This window comes from Anopheles ziemanni, chromosome 3 (assembly GCF_943734765.1).
Source record: "Anopheles ziemanni chromosome 3, idAnoZiCoDA_A2_x.2, whole genome shotgun sequence".
Taxonomy (NCBI): Eukaryota; Metazoa; Arthropoda; class Insecta; order Diptera; family Culicidae; genus Anopheles; species Anopheles ziemanni.
This window is the reverse complement of record NC_080706.1, coordinates 45,692,469-45,715,853: the sequence shown is the minus strand read 5'-3', so window position 1 is coordinate 45,715,853 and position 23,385 is coordinate 45,692,469. Positions and strand designations below refer to the sequence as shown.

At 45.7% G+C, this 23,385-nt stretch overlaps 2 protein-coding genes across 2 annotated transcripts; both read left to right on the top strand.

Moving 5' to 3' along the window:
* The first annotated feature begins 751 nt into the window (after window positions 1-751).
* LOC131284866 (filaggrin-2) lies at window positions 752-12,797 on the top strand. The gene is made up of 6 exons (XM_058313724.1): window positions 752-1,396; window positions 5,289-5,480; window positions 6,523-7,034; window positions 8,838-9,295; window positions 9,408-10,893; window positions 10,936-12,797. Exons 1-6 carry the CDS (start codon window positions 1,354-1,356, stop codon window positions 12,673-12,675), a joined length of 4,431 nt encoding a protein of 1,476 aa, XP_058169707.1. The 5' UTR covers window positions 752-1,353; the 3' UTR covers window positions 12,676-12,797.
* A 7,356-nt stretch (window positions 12,798-20,153) lies between these two features.
* LOC131284865 (uncharacterized) lies at window positions 20,154-22,980 on the top strand. Its single transcript, XM_058313723.1, has 4 exons — window positions 20,154-20,295; window positions 21,414-21,884; window positions 22,626-22,785; window positions 22,854-22,980. Exons 1-4 carry the CDS (start codon window positions 20,154-20,156, stop codon window positions 22,978-22,980), a joined length of 900 nt encoding a protein of 299 aa, XP_058169706.1.
* The last annotated feature ends 405 nt before the right edge of the window (window positions 22,981-23,385 follow it).

Below are 23,385 nucleotides of genomic sequence, written 5' to 3'. Positions count from 1 at the left end.
ATTCATATTAACGGACAAAATTTTTTTTTATATTCTATGATACATGTACACAAGAACGTGATCTCGTAGCTCCTACTATAAGCTATGTGTCAAGCAATATTCGAGATACGCGGATTTCTCTGGTCCCCATTATCCGCGTAAGTCGGATACCGACTGTAATTTTAAAAGAATTACAAAAACATATCTTTTTCTCCTCTGTTTGCTACAGTGTTTAATAAAATAAGGGATTTTGATGCATACATGTATTGAAAGATGAAAGTCCTTGGATTCTGGTAAAAAAATAGATAGAAAATCTCCACCCGGTTGACAGAAATTGACATTGTTGCTGGTACTATGTAGTTCCAGCAAGAGTCCCAGCAATCTGCCATGGAAAAACTTGCTGGTACTACATGACAGCTGCAAAAAATTTGAATTTTTGTCAACCGGGCATACCATATCAAATAGTTTATTATTTTATATTGAAGAATTGGTTTCAAAATATTTCCACTATTATTCTGTGAGTGAAATCTAAAAAAGAAAGGTCAATAGTACACCCGAAAATTGAACCACCTAACGGATTTTTGTTGATAATTTAAATCTGTTGTCAAAATGCAGCGTTCCAAATCCGACCTCCTTCCCTGACTGACGTTGTGCTCAAATGAAATGTCTCGACGTTTACTCCTATCTAACCTTGTTCGTAAATGTAACTTTGGTCGAATCGTACGATTGTCGAAGTTTGCAGCGAGCAAACCAGTCGGAATTTGAACGTCGATGGATCGTAATGGGTAGCTAGTCAGAGGAACGAATTTCGGCCTGGTGTGTCCGCTGTTTAAGTGTTTATTTGAAACACCATTTTCATCATCTTACACCACACAATATATATCCCGTCTCGGAGTGAGCAAACCGTCGTCGTTGGGAAAGGGAAGCTGTGATTCGGGCTTACAGTCGCGCGGATACCGGTGGCACAGCGGAGCAGCAAAACAGTCAACCATCTTCCCCTCGAACCCTTCCCCGCACCGAGCAGGAAAGGACCCCACAATCCCAAAATTGTAGCGCCCTCCGTTTTGCCAGCATCACATACACACAACCCCTTCGCAGCTGATTCTTCAGTGCTACGGCAGGCTGTTTTGACGTGATCCGTGCGCCTACCTGCTAACACGGCGCTTTTCTTCCGGCCAGAGACTCCGACCCGACCATCGATTATCCGCCGGCGGTCCTCAGTGGGCGGCTGCAGTGTAAAATAGTGGAGCGACATTGGAAAGTTCCGGCAGCAGCAGCTGCAAACTCCCGCAGCGCGGCGTGAGTGAGTAGGACCGAGCGTGTGTCCAGAGTACGCGGGAGTGCCTTCGCCATCATCCGGCATCCCCAGCAACGATGGTCGAACGCATTGTTGAGGAGAATTGCGACGTGAATTCCGGTGAGTATGGAATGGCTTGTTTTCTTTACACGGTGGCATGCAGGATGGGCAGGAAGATGGGGATTCTTAATTTTCGATGCCGGTATTGATGACCAGGCAGTGAACCAGCGAAAAGAAAATAGTCTTATTCTACGCCATGGTGGTACAATCGGGCCAGTTTCGGTGCGGTGATGATTATGGAGCTGTATATTTAGTTCTTTTGCTTTCGTATCGCCTCGCCGCGTTCAATTAACAGCGCCACTACGGCAATGAAAATTGTTGAAGATAAAGAAGAAACTACCTGCTTGCTTACATACAGTCACCACGGAACGGCAGTAGATAGAGAAAGAGGAGCGGGTTGACATGAAGACGCAAGAAGCGGTGGTAAGAACATGTTTTTTATATTACAATTCAGTGCGACTTATTCGTCGTCGCTGATTTGTATTCGACTTTCGAACGACATTTTGGAATACATTTCCTCATTGTCCAGTCACACAGCCGGCTTACGGTAGCGAAACACCCACCTGAATCCACACGGCCCCTGTTGTTTTCTACATGGATTGGATGAATAAAATCCATTTTACTACTTGTTGCCCCCTCTGGTCCGTGAGAAAGAGATTCTTCTTCATCAAGCGAACAAAAACATCGCCAGGCCAGCCAACCCAACCTTTGAACGGGTTTTTCGTCCCTTTGTGTACCCTAGCGAGTGCATCATGTTGCTTTTTTCCACCCCAGTTGGTCAGGCAAAAAGGATTCCCGAACGGTTGGGACAGTTTTCCTTCCCAAAAACGACCGTTGCTAGAATTGCGTTTCGGTGCGCACGTATGCACTTTTTTGTGGTCTGTTTTTTTTTCTTCCTGTCTCTTTCTGTCCTTTCTCGTTGCCGGCCATATGCCTCACTTCTTCTCGTTCGTACCCACAGCAGTTGCCCTAAGGTACACACACATCCACCAGCGCCCAGTGTTGCTACACGATCCGCTGCGTATGGTGTAGTGCGATTGTGGCACCTGCGTTCACGGTATATTAAACGCAGGTTGTGTACGACGCACTTTTGACATACCGGAGAGACTATCCGACTCCGGCGTAAATGGGAAGGACGGTTCTTGGCAAGCTTCCAAAAAGCGTTTGACGATTTTATTTTATCCACTGTTGGATCGTGCATGTTAGAAACAAGAAATATCGGGTGGTACATTGCTTTTCGTCAATGAAACTCTGTTTTTTTTAGAGGCATCGTTTGCCAAGGTACGTAAAACCAAAGGTTGTGCACTACGTTTTGGTTAGCGAAGTGGAACAGTGTGTTGATGTTGTGCGAGATAGACAGCGCACACACTTGCGCAGCTGCCAACGAACTCGCTTCACACGACCAACACGAGCAGCGCCGCCTGCTGCCGCAGGAAATGGGGATGATGTTTTTGTGATGAAGAATGTTGAAGGGAATGAAAATGAAAGATAGAAGCGCCTGCGTGTGGGAAGTGGTGTGTGGTCGGAAGCCAGCGGCAGTGGGGCAGTATGGTTCGATCCGGTGAATGCGTTTACCAACACAGAGCGCTCGGTCGGTTCGTCGTTCGCTGTCACGCACAAACACGAGCACCCGGCCCCGTTGTACGGATAGAAATGGTGCGACCGTGGTGTGCTTCGACGACGAATCGCCAAATTTAACACGCAATAGGCACCGATCTCCACGATGCGGACCCAAAACACGTTGCCGTGGATCTTTGCCTCCTCCATTCAGCTTTATAGAACCTAACCTCCTCTCACCAGATAGAAAAAAAAAACTGCTGACAGGGATCTGAGGATGGATACATTTCGGCGTCATTTGCGGGAAGAAACATTCTTTTGCGTATCCCATGTCGTGTAACCGACAAAAATGGCTCCGATTTATTGTTGTTTTGGCCAACACGCCGGATGCGACGATACGCACGTTACAAAAACCGGCCTCGGTCGGCCAATCCTCCTGCCTTCTTTCTCTTTTAGTTTTTGTTTTTGGCCAGCATTAAACAGGCTAACCAAACGATGGCCCCATGCCGGCCAACGGAACTCCACCGGCACAGAATAATCGGTGACGGATGGCTGACGATGACGCGCCCGTCGCACAACATCAGTATCAAAATAATAACAAGAATAATCAGGCCGCCATTGCACGCAGGGGGCGGCGTAGTTTGAGGGTTGTTTTTGTTGTGCGAATTTACGCGAGCCCAAAAACATTATCGATTCTCCCCCGGGCGCAGTACTCCATCGCCTATTCCTGCCATCTCATTGGCCCCAACGACTGATGGTGGCCGGCTGCTTGTGGACCGGTTTTCTGTGTACCTTTACTTTACAGGAACGTTCAAACGCGAAAAGCACGTTGTTTTTCGGCACACCGGTCGAAAGTAAGCGGCGTACGAGAAGATGACCTCGAACACATCATCGTGTATATGAATGTGTGCGGCTCCCCCTCACCCACTCACCCGCCCAGTATGCGATGATGAGTGGCCGGAGGTGGATAAGGAAGAAAATATTTCAAAAAATAAGCCGTGCATATGTACGCCACGAAAATGACGTCTCGCGCACATCTCGGTCCGAGAGGATGAGATGATGGCGAACCGGGAATGCAGGCAGGGGGTAGATGGGCTGAAGCAGAGGGTATTGCACGGCGGAGATGTTGAGGATGATTACGATGGCCAAATATATTTGTAGCACGTTTTTGTTGTTGTCGCCGGCGCAGCAGCAACAACACAGCATCATGGTGCGGCAAGGGACCGCGAACGGTGTGTGGTACACTGTGTGGTGCATAAATAACTCGACCGATATATACATCTTCCTTGTTGATCTTATTAGCGAGCAAGTGAAAAAAAAACTCTGAGTCGTCGCTCGAGGAGCGTAATTCCCGGCAAAACGGTGTCGTGGGTGTCCGGCGATTGACGGGAGAGACACTTTAAGGAAATTTCCTCATAATCATCCAAGTAAGTCTTGCCCTCGGTTTCGTCATCTCATGCTTTTCGAACGGAACCGGAAGGTGAAGAAAGAGAGTTTGGTTGGTGTATTATGACGCTGAGCAACGTTTTTTCCCCGAAACAAACCGCGCCGGACCGCGGTCTGAGTTCACGAAGATGGGTTGTCTGGCGAAAAACAAGCGCGTAGAATGCAACTGCATATCCGCGACGAGAGAGGTTCATAGTCCTTTAAATATGGCCGAAAATAGGCTACAGAGACGACCGTCACTGCTGGCAAAGGTGCTGTTTTTGTGGGTGCAGTTTGACAATGTCGAAGAAGTGTTGGGGAATGGATTGACGTTTGCAATAAGCCGGTTAGGGAAAATGTATCCTTTTTATGCCCACCTGTAAAACAATATAAGATAAACTGCTTTGAACATATCCTTCGACGACATGTAATGTAAACTACCTGAAACAAGTGCTGGTCTTTTTGTGTTTAAGGATTATTTTAAAACTGGTCTGCTTTTTCCTACCACTTTCGGATTGTCGGGGGTCGTGCGCGGTGTTGCGTAGTAGGGACCAGTATTTGTAATAGGGCAAGTATCCTTTTTAGAAAAAGCTAAAAGAACCCTGTTGTCGATCAGGCTCAGCACAAGCTTTGACGATTAGCTTGAAACCAGCTTGTGCAACATTAGTGAATGGGGGCGTCCAAGCACCCCAGTTTTGAGTTCAAGTTCACGATTGCAAATTAAATGTTCATACCCGTTACCACTTCGCTTTGAATGGCTTTGAATCTTAGTAACCAAAGTCTCGCCGACGAAAATAGGTAAACATGTTAAATCTATAGTGAACAATGAACTTAAAGGAGAGCCTCACAGGGACGGTGCTTGTCGATCGTGAGAAATTGGGAGCTGAAACATTTGATAATCCATCCGCAGTATCCAACATTTCTGTACGCTTTAATTCGAATGGTTTATTATTCTCGTTCTTCGTTTTAGATTCAACCATCCACAAATCCGAAGTCGCACGGTACAGCACCGAGGAGGTGTCGGGAAATGAATCGACCGAGGCACGCATGCTTTCCGAAGCCGAACGACAGGCGGACTTCAACCGGCACAAGGAGGAGATGAAGCGCAAGCGGCGCCGAAAGAAACGCGCCAGTTCTTCGATGCAGTCGTCATGTTTTCAAGGTAAGTGCATTGGAAGGCATCGCGCACGGTGGCGCTGCTTGCTGTGCTGTGGCTCCTTCGCTCGCACGGCATCATCGGCTGGCGTTGCCCTTCTTTTTCTCCCTTCCTCGCTCCCTCGCGCCGTGTACTTTCAATATGTCGTCTCCCCCCGTCGCCGACCTTCCCGTCTCCTCCGAGAGAGGTGGCACGCAACGCCACGCTTCGCTGCTCGAATGCCGGTGCCCTCCCTCTTAACAAGGTGTGCGCACAGTTGTGGAGCAACGGGTGTGACTGAGGGTACGGGGAGAGGCAGCCAGTTTAAGATCTGATTCGTGAAACTAGTGCCTCACTTTGCACCCACCGAGAACTGCCATGGCGTTTGCGAAGCGAACATTCCGACGATCGAATGTTCTGCTACTGTCTGCTAGTAGACGTCAATTTTCCGACGATTGCATTGAATGTCTAATCATCTCGAATGTCGTTAAATGATTCAAATGTGAATTGATACGAACGTAAGTTTAAGATCATAAAAAGAACCTCTGCGTTGTTCCGCAGAAATGCGGGTTACAGGTTAACGTTACTTTGAATGTGGTCAATTTAGCTTTTTTTTTTTTACGGCAAATTGTTAAGATGATTCAACTCTCAATTAAAATTATTGAAAATTTCAACCCTTCCATCTGAGCTTAACGTGATTCAATCTCAAATCTAACTTGCTCCGGCAAACGGCGGCAGGGTGCTTAGCGCATATGCAGGTGTGAAAAAAGCCTGTTTCATTTGACTTCTACTTCGGAATGAGTAACTCTCGGGCGCGATCATCCCACACACGTATCCGCGATCCGCGGGAGCGAGTAGGAATTTGCTCTTTTAGAGCATGGATTGCATTTTTCAATCGTGGGAGTGAATTAGTTCGGAATGTGATAAAGAAAACATGGGTTAACAAACAAAAAAAAAAAATCACTACAATCAGCAGCAAAAAAAACTTAATTAACTGCAAAAGGTGTTAACAATTGTCTCTAACATGTTTTCGTTTGCCACCCTGCTATTTTATCTTTTCTCTCCGTAGAGTTGTACAAGCTAACTGGCGAAGTGCTGGGCGAGGGTGCGTACGCCTCGGTGCAGACCTGCATCAACATCTACACCGAGCTGGAGTACGCGGTGAAGATCATCGACAAGATACCGGGGCACGCGCGGGCCCGTGTCTTCCGCGAGGTGGAAACGTTCCACCACTGCCAGGGGCACCCGAACATCTTGCAGCTGTTAGAATTTTTCGAGGATGAGGAAAAGTTTTATCTAGTGTTCGAGAAGATCAACGGCGGGCCGCTGCTGACGCGCATCCAGGAGAACGTCTGCTTCTCCGAGTACGACGCGGCGCAGATCATCAAGGAGATCGCGTCCGGGCTGGACTTCCTGCACAAGAAGGGCATCGCGCACCGGGACCTGAAGCCGGAGAACATCCTGTGCGTCTACCCGGACAAGCTCTGCCCGATCAAGATCTGCGACTTCGATCTCGGCTCGGGGATCAAGTTCACCACCAACATCTCATCTCCGACCGCCACACCGCAGCTACTGACACCGGTAGGTTTCGGATTGAATTCGGGCTTAGACGGCCAAAGAGGGCCAAAGAGAGACAGGACCAGAGAGCAAGCGGTAAACGACGGGGGGGTTTAATGTTGATCCGGTGTACTGACTGTGAACCGTTTGTTGTTGTTTTCGTTTCCGCTTATCACCTTATAAGCAAGGAGATTATCTTTTTTTATGTTTTCTTCAGTGCTTTCTCGGGGAGACCGTGCGCACATGCGTCTCGTCTCTCTCTGTACAAACGGTACAAATGTGCGATAAGAGTGACTAAAGTTGTCTCAATGTTTTCCCTTTTTTCTATATTTTGATTTTATGGGTCAACATCCATATCACACTTACTTCAATAACAGTCCGCTTTACTTCCCTAACTCCCCTGCCTATTCGTCTTTGCATCGTGTCGGTAGAAATTAAATGAACTGGCGAAGATAGCGAACCTCCTCTCCTCCGGTTCCTTTCCCCGCGTACCACCCCATCCGCGAGCATCTTCTTGTCACTGTATGAGGCGGGTGTCCATATGCGGAGCCGTCGTGTGTGTTCGCAGATGATAAAACGCGATCCTCCCAATGGTTCACAATCCGCCGCCACATTACTACGCTCCTCTTCCCGGGGCTTTAGACTCTCGCAAAATGGTAGTGGTTGCTTCCCACATCCAGCCCGCACTGTCCTTGTCAAGGCGCGCCTAGGAATAGCTTCCTCATCGCGATAAGCGACAGAAAAGGGGGTAATTGATTTTGTCGTCGACTGCCTCGCGTCTGGGCAACGTAGGAGGGGGTCACACCAAAGAGGAGAAGCAGCGGGAGGGTTTTGGTTTGGTTTTGACCGGTGTATTGACCTTCTTCTTTGCAGCAGCTCCGATTTGCGATTTGTTGTACCGTCGTTGCTTACACATATAGTCTTATCGATGTGATAAAATGTGCTGCCAGCGGTGAGGCCAGCTCCCGAATACCGTACAATTTGCCTAATTAATGGAAAAGTTCGCCACTGCCCAACTTGTGGTAGAATAGATGATGCGTAGAATTATAGCTCATATAGGCATTCAATAATGTAATTTTAACTGGCAGTATATTTTTCGTAGATTATGACAACATTGAAAACTGTGCTCGACAACAATTTTAAACATACTTTATAACACATCCATTTGCTACATATATATAATCTAATAGATTATTGGATGCAAATTTAAAATGGAGACATTTATGCATATGCCAAACATTTATTTGTTAAGTAGTGAAACTCTTGTCATACGTGTCCATGTTTCATTCGATTTACCTTTTAGTGAAATAGAAAAAGTTAAAAAAAATTGCAGAGGAGAAGAAGATCGTGCGAAGATCAACGGCTTGTTGGAATGGAAGTCGCACTTTGCACAAAAAGGTGTGAAGTGGTGACGATACCGGGTTGTTTTTGTTTGCTCGAGGAAATATCGCCGGTTTCGAGAAGGGTGGTTATTTTTTCTTTTCTTTTTTTAATCTCCTACCGTTGCTTGACCTCATCATCCCCCTGTGTGGATTGCGATAAGAATGGGTTGTGTGATAATGGGGGAAAATATAGTTTCAATATAGAAGGACGTTTGCGGTGGATCATAACTAAACCACCACCATCCAATCAATCGGTGGTGTTTATTGTTGAACGAAGCTAGTGAAAGTGTTTTAGTTTGCGGTCATTGTGATCGATCATGTTTGCAGATATGGGAACTTGGAGTGGGTTCATTTCGCTCGCTTTTGTCGATTTGTATTACGTTTAATGTTAAGCACAACATGGAACTCCTAATTCTAACTTTCGCTTACTATTGGCATCTCATAGGTTGGAAGTGCCGAGTTTATGGCACCGGAGGTTGTCGATCTGTTCGTCGGTGAATCGAACTACTACGACAAGCGGTGCGATCTGTGGTCGCTGGGCGTGATTGCCTACATTCTGTTGTGCGGTTATCCGCCATTCTCGGGCAACTGCGAGCAGGACTGTGGGTGGAACCGGGGAGAAAACTGTCGCACCTGCCAGGAGCTGCTGTTCGAATCGATCCAGGAGGGACGCTTCTGCTTCCCGGACAGCGAGTGGATGGACGTAAGCGAGGAGGCGAAGGATCTGATCCGGGGGCTGCTAGTGAAGGAGGCCCCGAAGCGGCTGAGCGCCACGGCCGTGCTGGAGCATCCGTGGATTCGCATCACAGACGACACGGTCTGCCTAGTCGGTGGCATTAACTCCGACGTGAACAAGGAGAAGCAGCGTCGTCGGGTGCTGAAGACGCCGGGGGTCATTCGAAGGTAAGGCCGTTAAGCCCGTTAAGCCCGTTAAGCTTGCCATAAAGATTGTGGTCCAGTTTTTGCGGAACGCTCGTTAATTTCCTTTCTTTGCTGTGCCCTCTTGTTTTTTTAGGAACCAGTCCGCCCTGGAATTGTCCCACTTTGCCGAATCGGCCATGGCGGTTAAGCGCGTCATAATGCAGCACTTTTCCATGCGCTACGACTACATGACGAAGGAGCGCCCGAACATCTATCAGCCGTCGTACAACGGAGGAGCGCCAGTCGCTGGAGAAGAAGTGTCCCTCTCGGTGCAGCGAAGCGAGCCCGCCCCGAACCTGGTGGCGGACAATGCGGAAACGATGACGAAGAAGAACAATATTGTGGTGGATGGGTTCGCCACGGCGCGAACCGAATCCAACGGAGTCTGTGATGAAGATGTTGTGAACGAGCAGTGTGAGAAGAAGAAGAAAGTGACGGAACAGCAGCATGACGAAGGTGGCGAGGAGGACGTGACTCAGTCAAACGGCGGCGACATGGGTCGCAATAGCAGCTACCAAAATATTTCCATCGATCGTCAGAACGGGAAGGTGTCGCCGCTGCCGCCGGCGGCGTCCGTTGTGATTACCGTCACCGAAGCTGCCGACGTTAACACCGCCGACACCGGTGTTGCTGCCCAGGCAGTGGTGGTGCCGATAGTAGAGCAGACGTCTTCCGGTGTTAACGGTGCTGGCATCACTAACGGTGACGGTCGCCGAGAGCAGGAACAGGTGAATCTTCTGGTTGGCGGTAGTGACAAAGGATTGCAAAATTCCGATTCATCGACCGCGACCGGCATTGTTGGTGGTGGTACCGATCCGATTGTGGTGGTGGTCAAAGAGCAGGAGCGACGACCTACGGTTGGCGGGATGATTAAGAATGGCGGCAATCATTCGCCTCCATCCTCCACTCATTCGTCACCAGCTCGTTCTTCGGTGCTGCGATCGAAGGATATGATCGAGACCGGCAACAACAAGCGCATCGGAGGTGGAGATATTCCGCCCGAAGCCAGCTGGCGCTATCGGGGCAACGGTACACTCTCGAACGGTGAACATAACCGGTCGCAGTACACACCCTCGTCGACTGTCGCTGGGGCGAGCTACAAAGGTGGCCGCAGTGGTCACTATCATTCGCATCCTCAGCAGCAGCAGCAGCAGCACCACCATCATGGAGGAGCTGGTGGAGCCGGTATCGGTGGTAGTTACCATCACCACAATCACCACCACCACCATCATCACCATAGCAACCATCATTCGCATCCGCCGGCGTCATCAGCAACTTCGTACCGATACCATAATAATGGTGGTGGCCATTACAGCTACCTTTCGCACGGTGGTGGCGGTGGAGGTGGTGCTGCCTCCTCTCCCGGTGGCCATTACCATAACAACAACTACAACAGTAGCAACAGCAACAACATGAGTGGTGGCTCCAGGTATGGACGCCTGCTGCGAAACAACAATAACCACGAATCGTCCGACAGTATTGATATCCGTCACTCGGTGTCGATCAAGTCGCAGAGATCGCAGTTCCATCATCACAACAACCACCAGGGACAGCAGCATGTGCCACCTCACCATCATCACCACAGCCATCATCATCAGCATAACGGTGGTGTTGGTGGTGGTGCTGGTGGTCAGCAGCAGCATTATCCGTTGCAGTCGTCAGCATCGCTGTCGTCCTGGCGCAACAATGCCAACGCCAACCAGCACCACCAGCATCGGTACGACGATGGGCTGGAGGACGCCGACGGTTACCACCACCGGTACATTAACAACAACAACAACAATGGCAACGGCAGTCATTTCGGCGGCGCCAAGGTCGGCAACAACGGCAACACAACTAACTTTAACCACCATCAGTACAACAATCGCGGAGGAACCAATAATAGTAGCATTAGTAACAACGCTGGCAATCTTAGCAATAGCGGCGGAAGTAGTTCCCTTCATCCAGGTAGGATGAACAATGGCAATGGCCATCCAAGTCAGTACCAGCCGCAGCAGCAGCAGCAACAGCATCACTATGGTGGTAATAATGTTGGCAACCATTACAACATCAACGGCGTTGGTGGTCATTACAATAATAACCACTACGGCGGCGCCGGTGCTGGTGAGCACCACCGGTACGGTAATGGAGGCGGTGGGCTACCGGTAAAACCCTTGCCATACCGTGCGGTCTATCCGCAGAAGCAGCAGCAGCAAACCTACACTCGCTATCCGACATCGTCATCAGCGACGTATCGTGGTGGCGCTGGGCAGCAGCGTGCCTCGATCGACGCTGTCGACGGAGGAGGAGCAGCAGGTGCCAGACGAGCTAGCGATGGCCAGCATCAACAGTTGCTGCAGCAGCAGTCACCACCGCAGCAACCGCCGCAAATGCAGCAGCAGCAGCAGCAGCAGCACAGTAGGAGTAATATAAACTGTGATCAAAGTAATGTGAATAGATATAAGCTATATCATGGAAACTCGACCACGATCGTGAGCGCCCTCAAGCGGGAAACGCGCAACGGCTACCAGATGATGGTCGGTGACTTCGGTCAGCTGAACCTCGGCCCAGGCAGTAGTGCCGACGCTACCGACGATCCGCGCTACCATCTGGTGCTCGAGAAGGCGGAAGGTGTCGTCGACGGCGAGGAGGATGCATCTCGCTACCTGCAGTATCAACTGCAGCAGCAGCAGCAACAACAGCAAAATCAGCAGGGGCAACATCATCAGGGTCACTACTATCGGCATGCTTCCGACGGTGGGCAAATGGAACCGATCGAATCCATCGACGAAGCGGTCTACAGTAGCAGCACGGGAAGCAGTGCCAGCAGCCACAGTGGCAACAGCGTCGTTCATGGCAACGTGACGACTACCACCGCCCGACTGAATGGATGCAACGGTGGCGGTGCACCGGGTGAAGCTGTCGCGATGGCCGCTGCCATCGCCGCCGGTATGGGGCTTCCGGTGGGTCTGTCGCCACCGAACGAAAGCCTCCTGATGCAACGTCGGCTTTCGTTGCGTTCGCGCAGCCTCTCGGGATGTGGTGATGCGTCACCGCTAGCGGCAACGGCCGCCCCGCTGGCCATTCCGCAAGCGCCGTACTCCTGCCGGAAGGGGTTCCAGTACGAGCTGATGATGGATGATCAGAACCAGCAGCAGCAGAAACCGGGGCAGGACGACGAAGATCTGTCATCGCCGGAGCAACAGCAGTCCCCCGCTGACACCATTCAGATCTTTGCCGGAGCAGTGAAGGCGCCGACGACGGTGGTTCCGGAGCGCCGGCTGATGTCCGGTGGGTACTACCGCCATCCGCAGCCGGCGTACGTATCTGCGACGACGCCCACATCCAGCACCCTCACCACCATTACCACGCAGAGTGGCTGATGAGCGGTCCAGAACAACGTCACATGAACAAGGTGGACACAATTGGCGGGGGCACTAGTGTCCAAACAGATCTCTTCAGCTCTTGTTGCCATGTTGGGCCTGGCGATCACCAGTGGCTCCTCCATCGCGTGCGATATATACCACCCACCATCACCGCAGGTCCGATGCGTCATTAAATTAATGGATAATGTTTTCCAGGCAATAGTAGTATCCAGTTCCAGCTCAGTTTTTCGTTTTCTTTTCGGCGAAAAACTACCCGATTTGTTTGCCTGTTCGATGTTCGATCCTTTCGTTGTATATCGAAGCGTGGAGCTGGTTAAGGTGTGATCGGCTATCGGCATCATAATTGTTTTGACCAGCCCATCTTTTAGTTAGTCTACCTCAATTGAATGTGTTTGAAGTTTTGCATATTGATTTTTTTTTTGCATAAAATCATTACACTTGGCTTCCATTCGATGATTGGATATCGATCAAATTTGTTTTGATAGCGTCGACTAGATAGGACAGAGAGAACATGTTCAAAACAACGCCACTTTGCCAGGGCAAATCGGAATCGCATTTTCTAACCGCGCAGGATGTGGTGGATTGATCACTCAATTCAATTTATTTAGTCGGTAGCCGAAGGGGGTTGAAGTTGAAAAACATGAACCGACTGGGATGGCACCATAAGGGACATTCTTTTAGCGTGTAACGTCGAGAGCGGGAGAGATAGGAGCGAAGAGCATGAAGAAAAAAACCGGGAGAACATTGTTTACAGATAGAGATGTATTTTTCTTTTTCTTTACTGTGCGTAGCTGATTGTATTGTATTTTTGCTCTATGAGATACCTTTTTTTCTAACTTTTCATTACATTAAAATTTACTGTAATTTCTTTTTTTTTTAATTTGTCTGTAATTTTGATTTTTTTTGTTTGAACTTTCAAACTTACCGAAGTAGAGGTACACCACTAACTTGGCCTTGCTGTCGGCAGCAGCGACAGGCAGTAGAAGGAAACTATATGGGGAAACTAACAGAATAGACGATCTTTTCGTGCACCACTGTGCAGCAATAATAATTGGTAAAAATGAAATTGTTAAGATAATGAAAGGCGATTGGAATGAAGAAAATATATATCAGTTATTTTTTCACTTATCACAAGCTCTTGGAAGCGAAGTGCTCTCAGTTGCTCAGGAAATGGCATACGTCGAACGTTGCGTTCAAAAGTTCTGGAAAAACTGTGCGGAACTATGACAAGCTTATTTGTCTTCGAAAGGATGGAGGAAACATTCCGTATCCTCCAGACGAGTCCAGAAAACAAACTGTCGAAAAAACAGCGATCTTTCTCGTTTGTTGTTAAACGTATTAATGACGATAATAATCCGTTCTCATTTCTGGCACCTTTTTCGTTTCTTCTTCGATAAGCTTTCTTATTTAGTTGTGAAACGATGAAGTTGCATCTTTGTGAAACACAACACACAACCACCAACCTACCTTTGCGAGATTGTAAGTCAAGAAGAAGAGATGCAAATGCGGTCAGAACAATTAGCACTTCACAAAGAGATTCGGAGCACTTGGCACGCACACACGAATGCCCTCCGCTAAGAAACTAGAACCTCCTACCGTCATTTACTTCGTTGATTAGTCGTTGTTACATTTGAGAGAGGCTCCTGTTTCCAGCCCGATGGCAGGAGTCGTGAACCAGTGAACCGTTGTTTTGTTTTAAAACCAGAACCCAGAAGTGGGAAAATCAATCTAAAACACAAGTAACTAAGATTAGATGATAAGAGCGATTTCTAACGAGGTGTTTTTAATGAAGGAGAGGTGAGAAAAAAACACACACACAACAAAGAATATTCGTCCTACAAAACGAGAACTAAACACGCTAAGAAGCTTATTCACGTAAACAAGTGAATATCACCCAACACCACTCACCACTAGCCGGTTAATTGCAGACGAGAAAATGGATGTACTGATTTTGAAAATTTATGATATTTGCCTTTTTTTAAATCATTTTTCTTTAACCAGTAATCAAATCATACGACACAATGTTTTCTTCATGTCTTTAGTTTTTACCGTGGTCTGTGCAGGATGGATGATCTGATTCTTTCGTACTATTGTTTTTCAGTTAAGTCAAAGAAGACAAGCCTTCCTAAGACCCACAGGGCCGTGTCTGTGGCTATACACGGGTAGGCGGGAAGCGGTCTATGCATTTGTAGTTCAGTTGAATTGTGTTGCTTGAAATTAACCTACCATCGCCACTCGCGCAGGCGTTTATTCTAAACCCGGGAAAAAAAACATACAAAAGAGCAAGGCAATCATCGTCTTTACCGAGTGACCCCCTCCCTCCCCCTTTCGCCCATTGGGGTCGTCGGAGCAGCAAGATGACGGGCGGAGAGGAGTGGTTACTGTAACAATGTATTGTGCACGGAAATTACAAAACATACAATAGAGACACCATTGTAGGGGATTAAGGCGAATAAAACAAATTAAAATGGTAAATTATTCACCGGTAGTCAAAGTCCCAAAGGAACGAACGAACGAATGATCGGTGAGCCGAAAAAATGATGTGGATGAAAAGAAAAGTAATTAGAACGACATACTAATGCCGTGACCGTGACGTTGAGAAGCAATACATTATACGAACATTTACGAAGGAGGAAAAGAAAACTCGTAGTCTCTAGCAACTAACGGATGATTCACAATCTCTTTTTTCCCGACCGTTTGTGGCAAGGTAATACTTGCAGTGTACAACATCCGGGGATGTAAAGGGAAGAAGGCGTGGATATTCGAGTGTGGGGGAAAGGCCATAACTATTCGATCCTTTAGCCCCGTTGGTCACAACCACACACACACACACACACGGGACACACGTAAATCCAGATAAACAATTTTGCTATTTTGTTCCGTTTTGTTCTTGCGTGTTTTTGGTGAAGAAATGTGAAGAAAGATAATGATGATGGAGTGGGATGCCCGCTTAGGGGTGTTTAGAAGAAGCTCTGAGGGTGGGGACGATGGTGATATGCTTTAAGAAAGCATAGCCACAACATAAAAGACTGGTTAAAAAAAAAAATACACGATAAAACACTACTCAACACACAATTGCGCATGGATGATTCCTTTGGGCTGAGGCTTTGAACCGGCAGCCAACAGTTGGTTGTGGAGTATAAACCCACCATACACTATCGGTAGGTGGCCTTTATGTTGCCGGTGTGACTTCACGTCATCACGTGCGCTCCAACACTGTTGTGCTGCCGGGAATGGATGCAGAGGAGAGAACGAGCCAAGCGAACGTCAGCGAGATGGACAATATTATTTTTCGATTTGTGCAAAACAAAACAAACACATTTAACAGCATAACACACAACCCAATTTATTATAGAGAAGTGTTATTGCATTGGTTGAAAAAAAAGAATAAGAAAAACAACGTACAACTCCACCCTTCAGGCGATATCATTTGACCTGTTCTGTTCTTCGCACTATCCAAGAGTGGAATGTAAAAAAAAAATAACATCAACAGTATAGCAAAGTAGAAAATGTTACGAAAACCTAAACGCTATTGGAATGAAGAAAGTATTGGAAAACAACGAAAATGAAACTCAATCAAGGATACAAGCTGGAACACACCGGTCGAAATGGATCGTATTGGGAAAAACTAACAGCTCAACCACCGTGAGTGAGAAGGTGCAGAGAGAAAGAAAAGAGGAAGAAGGCGAAGGAGACGCTACCAGGAGCTAACAGTAACTTTTAAGAACGATCGTTAGATTCAGGAAAAAAAGCTCCATGAAAACAACACACAATTTAACTACAGGAAGGCCAAACGTCGTTGAGTGAAAACTGAACGAAGAAGAAAAAAAACCCACACAGTTAAACAAAGGTACAATACTCCAGCAACTGGGGAACATAAGAAAACAAAACAAAAAAACTTGTGAACTCTATGCGTTTAATCATATTTCGGGGAAAAACAGAGAGCACACTACTCAGAACCCGTATTATTACCCTCCATTGGAAGCTGAGTAATGGAAGTGAAAAAGCAACACTGAAAATCAAGAAGAAACCAACAAAAAACAATACTGAGTACAGAGAGCAGGATTGCAAGAAAAAAAATATATATATATTTTTACTGAATTATAAAACCTAACACAAAAAAATAAAACCAAAAAAATGTGAAAAAGTAAAAGTGATCAATCTACACACAAAAAAAGTCAACAAAGAAACAAAGCAAGCAAGCAAAAGCACTATTTACTTATGCTAGTAAGAAGAGACAGAAAGTGCGCGATAGAGAAGAGAGGAAAAGGTGGAAAGATTAACCACAACCAGATCATCAGAGAAAGAAGAGGAGAGAACTTGGAAGAATTCTTTCGAATGGTTGGGAATTTAGAGGTTGGGAGGCAAATCTGTTTACATTTGTTATCCACACTAGCAACCTCGCTTGTTGCCATAATTAATAACTGCTTCCATCCCTCTGTTGGCGGGATTGGGAATACCACAACCTAACTTTTCCATTTTAAGAGGAAACTGTTTTTTGTCTGTTTAACTACTTTTTTTACGATTATTTTAACATGTACTTGAACTGAATATGAGAACGTTACACTTGGGAAGCGAAAGAGGTGGATCGTGGGAGAAACGGGGAAGCGGATGAATGGAGAGATAGCAGTCGGTTGGTTGGTAAGAAGAATAAATTTAGCGCCACGTGCTAATAGTACTATTCCTCATTATACCTGAATTTCTTTGCGAAGAAATGTTTTGAGCATTCTGTTACACGAAACAAACAAATAAAATATAACGAGAAAACGATTTGCGTGCCCCGCCGACAACGGTAACTACATAAAAACCCATTTACCCCCGAACCGTTACCGACCGGCCACGTGGAAACGATCGAAAACGAAAGAAAAAGCTAATAAGAGGGAAGTTTGGAGAAAGTAAAAGAAAATAACACACACATACAAACACATAAATTCCAATTTAATATGTGGAAATGTAGAGCAGAAGGACAAACATTGGTTAGGATGCTGTCCGGTAGGACACCGTATCGACAAGAAACGAACGTAAACACAAGAAAAAGAAAACCCAAAAAAGCGTAACGAAAACGAAACGGATAACGCAAGAAAACAAGTCTTACTTATTCTCTGTTGACAGTAAGTACTGAAATAAACATTTTGTATATTTTTCTTATGGAAAGTAACAAATAATCCTTGGGCCGTGTTTGTTTCATTTTGTGCAGCTCAACTCGACATTTTCGTACGAAAATCGGGCTTCTCCTGTCAGCTTAAGTACCGATTTTTATGAAGGTGCAGATTTGCTTGGAACTGTTATCCGAAACAATGTAAGACTCTTCTGGAAATCACAAAGCTATATGTTATTTATAATGTGACGTTATCAACGACCATTAGAAATTTGTAACAACAAACATGAAGATCAAAATAACATGCAGAACACACTTCTTATTTTAATTATTTTTCACAAATTTGGTAGACTTTCCATACACACATTACATCAGATTATCTTAGACGATTCTCAAAATGAAACCTTTTTAGCCTAGGTTTTAGTTACTTATGGGCGAATTACTGACCAATTTGATGATTTGAATATTTTTACGGACGGTTATACACACAACGTGGCTTGGTTGCAGCAGGGTTATCAATACGAGGAGTAAGTTGTTTGTTTCTTTCCAAGAATTTAGAATATAATTTTATGAATGTACAATATAATTTTTAACCAATATACCTGAACTTTTCAGAGTTTTTTTAGCATGATCATTTTTTCTCATTAAAAGTCGACGTTGTTATAGCGGCCGAAACCTAGCGGATAGTGGAATTATTTTTATTTCCATACGATCGAAAAATATTAAAATTATTTGTTTATTGTTTTTCTAATAATTAATTCATTTAAAAAGTCACCATGAAAATGGTAAGACGGTGTGTTTTTTTAAAATAATATCATGAATCTAGGCTTCATGACGTTCTTGAATTAAAATATTTTAAATGGAAATCAAAACCTAAAATGGAACGATTTGTAAGCGGAATTTTCATTGAAGAGCGATTTTCTAAATCCAAGCATGTTTTACTAATCACATAAGCATGTTTACACATTGTCCTAGGCAACCATCCAGCTGCTTCGCCACGTGCGTCATAAATGCCTTGATCCGGTGGAAGCATCATTTATCTGATGGCTAATAATTCCGAAAACACAAAACCCGCCGATGTACGCTGATAATGGGATCCTTAAAAGTAGTTCAAATCAAACGGCCCTCGGTGCGGAATGGCGACCACTTTCGGTTCGTGACCACATTCGCCGTTGCAAGTTCCGCTTCGGCCGAAACGTGTAACGTTGGCACAGTTTGCTCGCGGCGTTTTCAAGTGCCCTGTGGATGCGCACGTGAGCAAGATGCGTGGTTTGGTCAGTTCGGTATGTGAAAATTTTCGCCAGCCATAGCGCTCCTCTCGCTCGCTCGCTTGTTTTTTTTTTGCGATCTATAACGGTCAATTTGAATACGAAAAAAGGGGTTGCACGTGGTACGTGCGCTGCATCGTACCAGGCGGTGGTGGCGTTTCGATTATTATTGTTTGCCCGTTTGAGGCCATTGGCCGGGGACACAAAATCGAACTGAACCCGGAGCGTAGTGGTTCGGTCGGTGTTGGTGACGGAAACTACCCGATTTACGCATGCAAAGCATGCGTGACACGCGCTCACGTTGCGCATTCTTCGCGGTCTACGCAGCCCATATAGCGTCTGAATGCGTTCCGTTTCGGTCTGGCTGGTAGGTTGGTTGGTTGAGCTGGGGGACGGGTTTTCGCAGTTCGGGCGGAAGGGAAATATTTGGAGAAATTTCTCTTTCTTTTCGACGCGAGAACACTGCGCACGTGCCTTATGTTTGCCGTTAATAGAAGGGGGAGAGATGAATTGTGGAGCTAATAAAGTCACAAACACACAAAAATGATAATAAGCCTCTTTGGCGGAAGGTAAGCCAACTGTGACAGTAGGTTTTTCGTTGTTTATGAAAAGCGACTGATCAATTGAACCGGAGCAGTGTGTGTTGAGATGCAGATTCTCCTTTCTTCCGCCTCTCCCTCTCTGGTGGCGTTGGGGGAAACATAAAAGAAAACGAAAATGTCGTCCAAATATTCGCCGTGGAACAATGGCGGCTGGAGAAAGCGAGATAGCTCCACCGTTGAAGAGCTAGCGACTTTGTTGACGACAAAGTCTTGAGTGTTCCGGGAGGGAAAGAAACCCTCACTTCAAGGGAAGGGACCCGCACACGGAGGGCACTGTGAGTGAAGTGGAACTTTTGTTTTTTAGCCACCATTGGCGGTCGAGCGGCCGTCAGTCAAGTGAGTGATCCTGAACGGCGCGGATGCCGAGGAGATTCGACATTGTGCCGGAAGTGTAGTGTATAGTGTCCGGTTAGTGTGGCTCAGGTTAGCCTCGTGCAGTTCTGGTGTGATTCAAAATAGAACGTTGGTCGTGAAATTTGAGCACCGGGCAAAGCTGTGTGTGTTGCAATGTGGAAAATAGTGCTGATCGCCGCGCTGGCCATCGGTGGTCGGTGCCGGGCGGAGCCGGAGGATGAGGCGAAAAACTCCAAGGACTCATATCTTGCCGCGTTGAGAAACTCGCAGAAAATAAATGCCGTACCTTACAAAGGTAAGGAAGAAAGTTTGACTTCAATTCCTGGCCGTCATTTGCTGAATGTTAAGCAAAGACTTCTTCGATAACACAGCAGAACCCTGAATCACTTAGAATCTATGGAAAACCTTTTTCTTCAATCATTCGGAGTCTCTTTTATCTCAAATCAACACATTTTTTCTAACTATTATAAGAAACTTTCATTTTTAATTTTCAAAACACATTGTACCGATTGTTTGATAAAAACCATACATTATAAAATTTCTGAAAACATACTTTTATTACTGTTACAAGCATCAAAGCACTTTGTGATTACGTGTGGCCTGACTTTCGGGTCAATTTTCTTTTGTCAAAGTTAAGGCATATTTTTGTGGACGCAAATCTGCTTCTAAACGAACATTGCTGATATTTTCTCCGAAACTGCTTCGTGCCATGGTTTTAAAAATAAGAGCATAGAACAAATCGTGATAAACTTTATTAAGGGTGCATTATGATTTCAACAACGAAGAAACTATATGATTTTCAAATATGTGAGCTTTATTCTTCCCCGATTAGTTTTATTGTAGAAGAAATGTGCCAACGAGAATGTACTAATACGACAATTCAATTTTTTCAAAGCTAATCGAATGTATTTTCATTGTTGAAATAAGGGATAACAACTTTTTATGAAGTGTCGTGAAAGCTCAAGTAATTAATTGAAAAAGTTCAACTAACTCATTTCGTCCAATAATTACCCAACTCACTTAAAGTTTGTTGTATATGTACGAATACTATGCATCGATTTTTAACTCTTATCCAAGAACAATTCTAATTTTTAAAAATAAACTATAATAAAACTAATACTTCATTTTTCCATGTAAATTTTCTAAACATTCATTCTTCCTACGAGACTTTTGCTAAACTAGAGAGATTTTAAAATCGAGCATGTTTTTAATTTCAAAATTTAGTTTAAACGGGTTAAAATATGGCAATTATGAATGTTCAAATTCGAATAGCTAGGGGTCAATGAGGTCGATTGCAGATTGTTTAAATTATTTGATAAATGCCGTAGATCAACCTTACTTTGTGTCATGTAATGTGTTAAATATCTTGCTTTCATATTTCATATTTATTATTATTTATTTTAACTAATCCAGGTACACCGATCCGGATATCCCGGGGCGACTACAACGTCGTACCATCCAGCTCCTACGACTACAGTCTCCCGGCGGCCAACTACGGGCCTCCGACGTCCACCGGCAACGAACTCTACCAGCCGGCACCGCACAAGGAGTACGGACCTCCGCCCAAGCCCATCTACGGTCCGCCGAAGCCGATCTACGGGCCACCGCATCCCCCGCCACCGCCACCGCATGGCCCCGTCAGCCACGGCATGCCGTACTTCAGTCCGGAAAATTGGCTGCTCAGTAAGCTCAAGTTCAAGTTCGACCTGTTCACCGTGGCCAAGATACTGCTCAAGCTGGTGATTTTCAAGAAGATCGTCAAGTTCATCGCCCTGCTCTGCCTGCTGTTCTTCATTCCCACGCTGAAGCCGTCCGGCGGTGGTGGCGGAAGCCACAGCGACGAGAGCAGCGAGGAGGAACGACGCCGGTCGTACGATTTGCAGTGTGAGTGTTTCAACGGGACACAAATCTGTGGGTTTCGGAGGCAGTTTGCTTTCTTCCGCATCAATCGATCAACTCGATTCGATGTCGTAATATGCATTCGACGCACGTACCAAAAGAGAAATGGAAGGCCTGGTTTCATTTACGATACAGCACTAAGGGAGTTAAAGTAAACTAGCGTTGGCCAGCGCATGACGGGTTGAAGATAATTTATGTTGCCTTAGTGGGGGCCATATTTTATGCAAAGATATTGCAGGCTAAATAGGTATAGGATAAGCATACCCAAAAACGTTTTAGATATTTTCGAAAGTTGAAAAACAACCGAATTTATGGATAGCTTTGATGGCAGAAGATTTGTCTTATTTATACTAATTAAAAAACTAACATTTTTTCGCTACACAAAATTACCGTTAATTTTTCTCCGTTTTATATTCGAATGATTGATTTACTTCATCCACTGATGAGTAAAAAACGATCTAAACAACTCATCTATTTAATTACTTAAAACAACAACAACAACTCGTAATTATTGGTTTTTAGATATTTCAAAAACGTTTCAAAGTAGGTCGTGGATTTGACAGTTACAAAATCTGGCAATTGTTTTCCGAAACTAAACGTTTCCATTTGAAAGCGGTTCATAAATTATGAATAGCAAGAAATGTAATTTCAAAGTTTTTTAATCATAACATTAAGTGAAGAAAAACATGGTAACATATGCTCCTTTCATTCCTTTTGCACTTCCAGTCGACTACCAGCGAAGGCTCGGCGAGGTGACTGAATTCGCGCTGACCGCCCTGGAGGCCTTCACCGTTGACAATGCTCTTTATTGCCCGGAGGAAAACCTGCTGTCATGCCGCTTCAAGCGAATGTTCGACGTGGTCGATGAGTCGTATCCCGTGTCAAAGTAAGGCATCATACCTCTAAACTGGCTTTGGCTCTACTTTACTGACTGACGCTTCCTCCATTTTCCAGGATCTACTCCATTTACCTTCCACCGGTGGAATCGGAAGCGGACAACTCTACCGGGGGAAAGTCCTCGGAGGAGCAAACTATAGACCGTGCTGATGCCAACGTGGGGCAGGAGGTGGAAGAGAATTAGACAATTAGAATTAAGTACGGAGCAAATACGGAGGAGCTTCACGGACTGGTTTTCACTGCATAGGGCTTAACATTCCTAGTCTCGTTGTTTGGATAGTTGTTGTCCGGATGGCGCTCGAAACTCCTCAATGCGTACTGCAGTAAATAAATTATTTATTTAATTATTTTGTACAATAAATTTACCCTTTCCTTGTGTTGGTGTCTGATCTAATGTTAAGAGAACTCTTTCCATAAAAAATGCTAAAGGGATTTTATTACGAAGCACAAGTTTTTGGAAGTGAACGACCATGCGCCCCCATTATTCCGTAAGATCCTTGTAACTGGCTGTTACGTGTATTAGCTGCACGTTGTACGTAAAAGAATGGTCGATTCTAGAGATTTTATGTATATTTTTAATTAATAAGAA

What these genes read in the sequence shown, in the direction of transcription:
- LOC131284866 (XM_058313724.1), top strand. Translation starts at nt 1,354, where the DNA reads ATGGTCGAACGCATTGTTGAGGAGAATTGCGACGTGAATTCCG. An exon ending in GCAGTCGTCATGTTTTCAAG is followed by an intron (nt 5,481 to 6,522) that starts GTAAGTGCATTG and finishes TTCTCTCCGTAG; the next exon opens with AGTTGTACAAGCTAACTGGC. An exon ending in CACCGCAGCTACTGACACCG is followed by an intron (nt 7,035 to 8,837) that starts GTAGGTTTCGGA and finishes GGCATCTCATAG; the next exon opens with GTTGGAAGTGCCGAGTTTAT.
- LOC131284865 (XM_058313723.1), top strand. Translation starts at nt 20,154, where the DNA reads ATGTGGAAAATAGTGCTGATCGCCGCGCTGGCCATCGGTGGTCGGTGC. An exon ending in AAATGCCGTACCTTACAAAG is followed by an intron (nt 20,296 to 21,413) that starts GTAAGGAAGAAA and finishes TAACTAATCCAG; the next exon opens with GTACACCGATCCGGATATCC. An exon ending in CCGGTCGTACGATTTGCAGT is followed by an intron (nt 21,885 to 22,625) that starts GTGAGTGTTTCA and finishes TTGCACTTCCAG; the next exon opens with TCGACTACCAGCGAAGGCTC.